The 9,836-nt window shown below is 35.1% G+C and overlaps 1 protein-coding gene across 3 annotated transcripts; it reads right to left on the reverse strand.

The window, feature by feature from the left end:
• Window positions 1–1,122: 1,122 nt before the first annotated feature.
• LOC136231077 (phosphoglycerate mutase-like protein 4) lies at window positions 1,123–9,060 on the reverse strand. 3 transcript variants are annotated; one of them, XR_010689670.1, is made up of 8 exons: window positions 8,834–9,060; window positions 8,658–8,727; window positions 6,869–6,919; window positions 6,662–6,790; window positions 5,995–6,126; window positions 3,749–3,824; window positions 3,075–3,632; window positions 1,123–1,519 (listed from the first exon to the last, which is right to left on the reverse strand). XR_010689670.1 is itself a non-coding variant. In XM_066020330.1 (7 exons), the coding sequence occupies exons 1-7, from the start codon at window positions 9,055–9,057 to the stop codon at window positions 3,409–3,411; spliced, it is 906 nt and encodes a 301-aa protein (XP_065876402.1). In that variant the 5' UTR covers window positions 9,058–9,060; the 3' UTR covers window positions 2,620–3,408. The 3 variants fall into 3 exon arrangements, 2 of the variants coding, with proteins under 2 accessions (XP_065876402.1, XP_065876403.1); XM_066020330.1 differs by lacking the exon at window positions 1,123–1,519 and having other exon boundaries at window positions 2,620–3,632; XM_066020331.1 differs by lacking the exon at window positions 1,123–1,519 and having other exon boundaries at window positions 2,624–3,632; window positions 6,680–6,790.
• Between the last annotated feature and the right edge of the window lie 776 nt (window positions 9,061–9,836).

A 9,836-nucleotide genomic window follows, 5' to 3' on the forward strand; every position in this document is an offset into this window, starting at 1 on the left:
CGAGCTTGAGGAGTAGATACCCTTTCTGATTCTCATGTGGTCCTTCTTCTTAACCCATTTCCAATTAGATTTTTGTATTTTTGTTGCATTTCCAACGGTAATTCTTAATATCCTATTTTCCTTATTTTTTATATTTTTATTTTCATTCAGCATATTCTTATTTAGTTACTTAGAGCATCTCCAAGAGACTTTTAGTACACTCTTTAAAAATAATATAAATAATTGACTCTTAGTGATTTAAGAGTGACTAAGATATATTATCTCCAACGATACTCTATATATTCACTCTTTATTTTATTATTAAGATTATTATTTATTATTATATTTACCAATAGTGTGAGGAGAGAGACTATCAATAATAAATTATTAATAAAAACTGAAGTTAAGAGGCACTAAGAGGTGGAGCGAGGCTTTCTATTAATAGAGAGGATGAAGATACTCTTAGTGATTTGAGGAGCCACTAAGAGGCTGTTGGAGCTGATTTTTCATTCTTCCTCCTCAAATTTTAACTTAAGAGCCAATTTAAAAGGCTGTTGAAGATGCTCTTAATACTTAATGAAAAATGTAATTTTTATTTTGTTTTACATAGATGTAAATAATTCAGCATCCTCATTTTCACAATACAGTGCATCCGCCCGCCGTTAAGCCCACGAAGATAACCCAATATAGTACTCCTATAGTAGCTAAGCTAAGTACCTAACCTTGTAGGGAGAGGACAGTCGTTAAGCCAAGTCTAAAACTATAACATAAATTTAAGTATCATTCCAGCTGATAATATTTTGGGAAAATTACAAAACTGGGTCAAATGGGAGATCTATTTACATATTAAACTCATTTACTAATTCTACTACATATCTAGACTGATTTTGTGCGACTTTCCAAAAATACCCTCAATATTTACGCGGAGCTCGCCCCATCCCGTCTGACTTCGCATATTCACCCATATACGAAGCCTGCGAAGTTAATGTTTTAATTTACTTAATGAATTTAGTTCGCATATGCGAAGCCTGCGAAGCTGGAGTTTGTTTTGCTTGATGAATTTAGTTCGCATATGCGAATGATGGATATGATTTGAAGCTAATACGCGAAGTGGTATATAACAAAAATTGGCAAACAACGACGGATTCGAACATTAAAATCATAACATTATCAAAATTTACAACAAGATTGCCACAATAACAATATTCAAATCATAACATTATCAAAACTTACAACAAGATTGCCACAATGAACTCTACTAACTAATCATTTCAAAGTGAAACTAACTAATCCGGTACCAAGATTACGCATCCGCTTCAAAATTGGCACCAGATTAAGTTAGGTCCACTTTGAAGATTGGCACCATAGGATGGACGTGTCCCATGGTGCACCCCGAGATTGACACAACCTCTCCTAACGAATCATTTCAGGAGTGAATGTGTCAACCTTGGGGAAGTTCATCCCTATACAGGAAGGAAAATCATCTCCCCTGCAGCCCAGTACGCCGCCTTCCAGAAAGGGATGTTACGTATTCAACCATCTACAGAACAAATTAACCGTGTTAGTTAGGAAAAAAGACGATTTTGGCTTCGCGAAATGAAAATTAGTGAAGCATGCGAATGTAAATGTGCAGGGGAAGAGGTGATTTTACTTCGCATATCAATTTTTTCGCGAAATCTGCGAGGTCTGAAATGTGACTATCTACATCGCATATCGCTGCTTTCGCGAAGTCTGCGAGGTCTGAAACGTGAGGATCTATTCGCAGACTTCGCGAACTAATCGATTCGCGAGGTAGATCCATACGTTTCAGACTCTTTCTCTTCGCAGAACTTCGCGAAATCATCAATTCACGAAGTAGATCATCACTTTCCAGGCTCGTTCTCTTCGCAAAGCTTAGCGAAACCATCGACTTGCGAAGTGAATTCATGAAAAAACGCAGAAAAAACAAACAAATACTTACATTTTTCGCCCCTTTCATCCCCAAAAGCGACAATAACAATATAATAACATGGAAAGAACGAAGGAAATAACGTAGAAAAACCATTTCTTTGATGGTAACAAGAAGAAAGAAACCAAGCAACGAACAAAAAGATGAAAAACCATTTACTCGTTTTTTAGGGTTGGGAAGTTGCAGAATCAAGAGATGAAAAAGAGAAATTCATTATGATTTTGACTAAATGGTGCAGATTTCGTGCAATTTAAAGGAAGAAAGATCAAAAGTCTTGAAATCATTAATGTTGGAGCAACTTTTCGCATAACCAAGGAGATAGAGAGAGCGGCAATTCGCAAGTGGTGGAAGTGGGAAGGTCAGGGGTATTTTTGGAAAGTCACACAAAATCAGTCTAGATATGTAGTAGAATTAGTAAATGAATTTAATATGTAAATGGACCTCCCATTTGACCCAATTTTATAATTTTCCCTAATATTTTACAAATTACCACAAATCTAACAAATATTAGATTTGTTATTAGATAATTTAAACTTATTGTATTTGTTTATATGTCAAATATTATACCAACTTCAAAAGTTGAGTGATACCTAAAATTTTGATAACTAAAATTCAATTGATATTGTGTGCTTTAACCCTTAATTCATCAAAACTGACAAAAAAACAATATTTATTAATCCACGTCTTTTTAAGTAACACTGTTTAGTCCTATTTTGAAAAACACATTATAAAAGCCCATATCTTTTGTCACCATTAACCTTCTGGTCCTTTTGTCTTTTTAACCAAACATATCTTAGCATTCAGAACCGTCACAGTGCGGTACAAAATAACCATGTTACTCTGTTATTTTCTATCTAAAACGGTTACAAATCTAAAAAGGAAAAAAGATAGAATGACCAAAAAGGTTAACAATAGATGGGGACCTTACAAGTTTTTCAAAATAGGTACTAAACAATGTATTGGGTAAAAAAAATGACTAATAAATTATTTACCGATTTTTTAACCGGCTTTGAGCTAGATAGGTGTTTAGAGATGATGAATGAGACGTGACAATAGTAAGATCTTCTTGATGGCTCCATGGCATTAACTTCACAAAACAAAACAAAAAAATCTATGTAGTGAAGTGTGAAAATATGAAAAACCATACCTTATTTCTAGTCACACTTTAGCTTGGAGAATTGCCAATACATCAATAGCTGCCAAAAGTTGCAGGCAATCCATCTCTTTCATTCATCTTCAACCAATGCATTTTTGCATCTTATACAACCTCTAGCAATCACAGTAATTAACAACGAAATCTATAATAACCAAATATTAGTCTACTTTTAAGAACTGGCAATTCTTCAATTTATTATACAAGCTTAGTCCAAACAATTATATCCATTCAGAAGACCATCACATCATTAACAAAGATTCTTTTGCATTTTATCAAAGGCGACAGATGGTAAAAATAATTATTTTAATATCCTGCAACAAATAAACTAGCCAGAAGTTGTGTCGCCTCCAAATCCAGACTCCAGGTACTCAGTCTGGTTAAGATGGCTAACATCACCCCAGACTTTTACAGTCCACTTTTTCTCACCAAATATGTGAAAAATATTAATAGATGTGTTTAATACTTTTCCAACAGGCTTTTTATTTGGGCAAGCCCGCCTGTACAAAGCCCTAATGACGCCGCCATGAGTAACCACAATTACTCGCTCTCCTGTGATGTGAACACACAACAATATAAGAAAATATCACCTGTAACTTGTGTAATAATTTCTAGAAAATATCCTCCTGGAAACCATAATGGACAAGGCATGGGCATTGACAGCATACCTATATGCTTTCTAGCAATTCTTTGTATGGATGATGTGCAGCGTTGATAAAGTTGGTCAAGGCTTTCTCCACCACCCTGCAGATGAAGCGAGTCTGAGCAAGTCGTAGTTCACAACAAAATATCTTGGACATGCCAAAACCATGCAGTGCCTATATATTGAATTTATTTAATATATCTGCTACTTTTCGTTAGCATAGCAGAAGCCTCCAACCCAGATCCTAGCATACATTGGAGGTGAAATAGTGATCTTTCAAATTTATTATCTACCATGTTTCACTTTTCTATGCTTTGCTTTTCTAGTTTTCTTTCCTCATTATTTCATAGCTATACCGTTAGAAGTGAGAATTAGAAGCTAGAGCAAATATTTGAGCATAAATGTACTGATATATCATAATCAGAGAAATAGGAAGGATCTAGTCAAAACTTAATTCTTTTTGGTACAAAAAGTTACTGCTAAAACCTACCCAAGTGCCAACTGCAAGAGCCTATGTTGCACGGGAACTCTGACTGCAAAGATTTTCCCACGTTTCGGAAACATTTTGAAATCTGAAACTCTTCAAAATTGAAGCTTTACATTCTGAGTCACGTTTCTTAAAATACAATGTGTTTGCAAAATGAGACGATGCATCATCAAATCTTCTTAGTTCAGCATCTGCCAATCACATTGCATTAATTCAGCAATTGCTTATAGATGATCTCCTTCAAGCTTTCAAAATGAAAAAACCTCCTTTTTCTTTCCTGTTATGTAACTTGCATGTAATTTTTCTTATTTTATATACAAAAAAACTACAAATGCATCCTTATAATTTTAAGTTAACCCTTATATTTTTATTATTTCGCCCTAAATTTCTGTTCCTATATTTTTTAGGGTAAATAATTTATTAGTCCCCTAGTTTTTACCTAACACACTGTTTAGTCCCTCTATTTTGAAAAACACATTTAAGGTCCCTATCTTTTACCAATATTAACCATATGGTCCTTTTATCTATTTTTTTAGATTTTTAACCGAACATATCTTAGCTTTTAGGACAACCACAGTACAATACAAGTTGACCATGTTACTCTGTTATTTTATATATGTCTATTTATGCTAAAATATAACGGTTACAAGTCTAAAAAAACTAGACAAAAGGACCAAAGGGTTAATATTGGCAAAAACTAGGGACTTTATAATGTATTTTTCAAAATAGGGGGACTAAACAGTGTATTAGGTAAAAATTAGAGGACTAATAAATTACTTACCCTATTTTTTATAATTATCATTTCCCGATGCCTGTTTCTGTTTCAAATTCCATGCAGCATAGGCAAAAGCTTTAGTAGCGGTTTATAGCACTTTTCCTACCATACATTCTGTTCTCTTATGTGATATAAGTTAGAAGATATATGAGGATTTTGGGACTTCAGGAAAAAAAATATACAGCAGATCTAGTGCAATAAACTAGCCAAACAGATCCAACTAGACATACATGAGCAAACTCGATCATGAAAATCTATATAGTGATCTGTGACTGTAAGACTATTGATCCTTATACCAAAAATAGTGACTGGATGCTGTGTTAAATTGGTCAACAAGAAGAGAATCTAGGTTGCCCTTGTGGATCTATGTGGGGATAAATCAAGGCAGTCTGATCAATGTTATCAATCAGATATTAGAGAAGAAGAAAAAAATCTAACCTAATAAACGTATATATATAGTGTAATTCTGAAGCAGAGAGCAGTATCTCAAATTAGTTGTGATTTGATGGAAATTTTGCAAATAACCATTTGTGATTTGTAAATAAGTGACAGGTTAAGGAAATTGGATGGATATACATGATAAGTTTGACTCCTGAAAAAATCCAATAATCTTGGGATCCTCAAGGATAAGAACTCTCTTCTGAAATTTACAGCTCTACAAGTATATAAAAGACCATAACCATTTTGCGAAAGTCTTTCTGTGCTGTGGTTGCGTTCACTTATCAACTAGGCTTAGCATATGTGACATCCAATTGACATGTATTTTTTTCTTTTCACCACAGATTATTAATAACCATATATAATAGTGAAATATAAGTATTTGAGAATCATCCGCTTAATTATTTATTCTTATTCTTGGGTCGTTGATGTTGCTATATGTTATGTGCCATTAATTAATAATCAATCCTCAAGTGACTTGTCTAATAAACATGTAAAAAATTAAGCTCATACAATGTGCAAGTAAAAATTCTAGCAGTATAATATAGCAACAAAGTGTAAGTTGACATACTGGGATATCTTGATCGTCTCTTCTGCACAAGAAACTCTGGTAAGCTTCGGGACTAATTTTCGCAGCTTCAGATAGAACAAGGCCTTGGAGAAATCCTAAATGTCTTTCCCGCAAATCTGCATCTTGATTGACCTAAGATTTTAACATGAAAATAATAAGTGGGACAGTTTGAAAATCCGTAAATATAAAGTCTCAATTGAAATCATGAACAATGAACCCATGGAAGCAAGCGTATCCGATATGCCTGTGAGTTTATCTCTCTTTTGAAACATTGAAAGTGAAAAAAATAAATTCTGATGGACAAAAATAGTGTCTTCTTGCTTGTTAGGTCATATTAAAGAATAAATATCTGTATGATTTAAAATACACACTTATTTCCTAAAAGGGCAAAGAGCAACAAACATATGGCCAGCCTTGAATGATTGACAAAGATAGTTAAGCACATAATCAAAATCACAATCCCATGCAATGAATAAGATTGTTTACAAGAGGTTTATGTTTTGTCAACTGTAGCTCTAACTAATTGATAATGAGAATATCTAGGGCACATAGGTAACTGATAATGATGAATGCAATTACTACAAATATTTATATTATCATACAAGTCATCTATTATTTAATCACATAAAAAAGTGACTGACCACATAAAATGCAACTTTCAGAATACCAGCATCCAGGGTGATACCTCTAGACCACCACAGCTGGCAGCAATGGTCTCTGCTGTCACGAGAGCTCGCTTCAAGTCAGAAGAATATACAGCAGAGATTTTAGGCTCCTTGGAAAGCCGATCAGCCACCTCAAAGTAGGAAAAGAATATGCTACAATTAGGATGAGAAATGGCACATTAATGTCAAGTGCAAGTCACATAGCTTACCGAAACAGCTTGTTGTCTCCCAACTTCATTCAATTCAACGTCAAGATGCCCCTATGAAATTAACATTAGATAAATACAAGGAAAAAATTTAACCAGCAACTGAAAAAGTGCTAACTGATGCGCAGGAAGAATCAAATTCTTATGTAGTAAGACTGCAAAGTACTAACAGCTCCAGTTAGTTCAAACATACTTCGAAAAATCGATTGACAGATTTTATTACGTTTCATGTAATTTGTTGTTCATTATAACATTACACTATCATCCAAAAAGCAATTTTACAGGTTGAACTTAGGTTTACAAAAAGGAGGATTTGAACCAGCTCTATGTTGCAATTCCCAAAAACAATGATATTGTATAATGCGTATACACCCTAAGGGGGCGTTTGGTTAGGGGGTTTCAGGAAAGGGTAAGGGAAGATATAATTCCCTTTGTTAGTGTTTGTTTGAACAAATCAATGAAACCCTTTAGCTACTTTTAGTTTTTGGTAGAACCCAAACTCTCCTAAACTCATTACCCCAACCCCCCTTGGGTTTTGTATTCCCTTTCCTTCCCTTCCTCTCTTATCAATTTTCTGTCTCCCACAAAGCTCACCCGTGTTGCAATCCAGTCTCCAGAGCCTTTCTCCTGTCCATCCGTCCATCCTTCAATGTTGACCAGTTCTTGTTCTCCTGCACCGGTCGTTCCTCACTCTGTCGTTCTCTCTCCCTCTTCCTCCATTTCTTTCTCTCTCCTCTTCTCCCTTTGTATTTCTGCAAAATCACATAATTTGATGGCTTTATTTTTGCCTCTGTTTATGTTTTACGGTTGTGTTTTTTTATTTGATTTAGTTGGATAAATTTCTTAAATTCATTCTAATCGCTGCTCAGTTCTTCAAACATTGAATTTGAACTTCTTATTTAAATTTGAATTTGAATTTCTGACAGAACATAAGCCATTTACGTCTTCTCTGTACAGCCACGTACCATGTACAAGCTAAAGCCATGTAAAGTAGATGTCAATTAGATGGGTTCTATATTAAAGTAGATGTTAATTGGACAAGGAAGGAGGAGATGAAAACTTAGAAAAAAACTGGAGCAAAAGAGGAAAGTGGTGCTGTATTCTCACATCAAATTGTGATAATAATATTAATCCTAACTGATGTGCATATACAATAAAGCAATTTGATATGTAAAATTTCAATTATATAGGTTGAAAAAAAGTTAATCTCATTGATTCCTTATTTGAACCAAACAGTCACAAAGGTAATTAGGGTACTGCATTCCCTTTCCGGAACATATCAAAGATGGGGGAATTCAAGGTCATTTTTTCCCTTTCTCTTGTTTCTCTTTCTTGATTACTTTAAGTTACCCTCTGGCGAACCAAACGCCCCTAAGTGTTTTATTTACTTATGATTTGCCATAGTTTAGCAATCGAAATGTCCCACTCAAGGTTGCTGAAAGAACACAGGAATTACACTAAACTCAGACTACATTGTCTTACTTCCTCCGTTCCTTCACTGAAGTCTTTGTCTAGAACCAACAAAGAGGCATTAAGGAGGAGTGCTGGATTCAAGCCCAGAGGTGGTAATTAGTTCCGTACATAGTTAGGAAATGGAAACCTCGGGTTACTCGATCTAAATACACCATCATCTCAACTACAGTGGCATGGTTTCGAGTATCGGAACATCTTTATCTTCTTCCATATTTATGGAATTACGAGATTCGAAAAAAGGGGTTTATCCGTAGGCGTTAGCGTAGGTTCGATTCTCGAAAAATTAGAAATGACAACCAGGAAACATATGAACAAATACCTGAATCCTTCCATCAGCATTCCACTCCGTTTCACCATGACGAACTAGAATAATCTCAGCATAAGCAAAGCTGTAGAAGCGGAGCTGCATTTAAATTAATAACAAAATTCCAATTCAATTCGAAAAGAACCAACAAGAATTAAATCTAACTTAAACCGAGAAAGAGGGAGTAAAACCTAGAAGTGGAGTCGGGAATGGAGGATGACTGGGCCATCTTAACAATGTGAGTTGGGCGACGAGTCCAAATGAAGCAATCTCTGACGCTTAGCCTGAAAATTGTGGTGCCAGTCGCACAGAATTTCAAGCTTAAAGGAAATCTGATTGCAGAGTATGGGAAAACAGAAGGAGGAAGGCCCGCTGATTTTATAGGGCGCCAAATGCGCAGAACGCTATCGTTCATTGAGTTTGGTTTCCAATTTTCTGCTAAAATCGGATGCACCAAATAGCTTCTCCTACTAACAGCTACAAGTATCATTGGGCCTCACATCATCAGGCCCAATGGCCCATTATTAATGTTTTCCAAATTATCCTAAAGTTACTTTGAGAAAATATGAATTTCCAATTTTTAATAGCTATCATTCACTTCTAGGTACGACAACAAAATAGCTATCATTCACTTCTATTTATTATGTGCATCTCTAATTGGATGTTATTGGGAACCATAAACTTACATTGGGATAAGGAGCAAATTTGCCCCTATGGTTTTAGTAAAGGAGCAACGTATGAAATAGATCAAATATACCTCTAACGTTTATATAAAGGATCAAATATGCCCTCGTCTAACGGAAAAAGATAACGGAATAATTTACCGTTAGTTGACTTGTTTATTGACTGTCACGTCAAATATTTTTAATCCTGATCGTACATGTCAGATATGACGTGTATATATCTGGTTTATCACCTCGGGATTTAATTCGTGTTGCTTCTAAGGAGTTGGAAGAGTGGAATATTGTTCTTTCCTTGAGATATTCTTGTTTTTCTGGTTCGATTAGTCGTCCGGATTATTGGGTACGTCCCGGTTCTAATCAGATTGCCTGCAATGTTGATGCTGGTTTATTTCATGATGAAGGTTACTGTTCCTATGCGTTTATTTTGAGGGATCATTTGGGTTTGTGCTTATTTGCCTGTCATGGTGGTTTGAATGGATGTTTTGAACCTGTTCTAGCTGAGGCTATGGCT

The sequence above is a fragment of the Euphorbia lathyris genome, chromosome 5 (assembly GCF_963576675.1).
Source record: "Euphorbia lathyris chromosome 5, ddEupLath1.1, whole genome shotgun sequence".
Classification (NCBI taxonomy): domain Eukaryota; kingdom Viridiplantae; phylum Streptophyta; class Magnoliopsida; order Malpighiales; family Euphorbiaceae; genus Euphorbia; species Euphorbia lathyris.

Bases quoted from the DNA above. Each gene is read 5' to 3' on its own strand.
- LOC136231077 (XM_066020330.1), bottom strand. From the start codon at position 9,057: ATGAACGATAGCGTTCTGCGCATTTGGCGCCCTATAAAATCAGCGGGC. The intron at 6,791-6,868 runs GTAAGCTATGTG...TCCTACTTTGAG, and splicing joins GGAGACAACAAGCTGTTTCG to GTGGCTGATCGGCTTTCCAA. The intron at 3,633-3,748 runs GTATGCTGTCAA...TTCACATCACAG, and splicing joins AATTGCTAGAAAGCATATAG to GAGAGCGAGTAATTGTGGTT.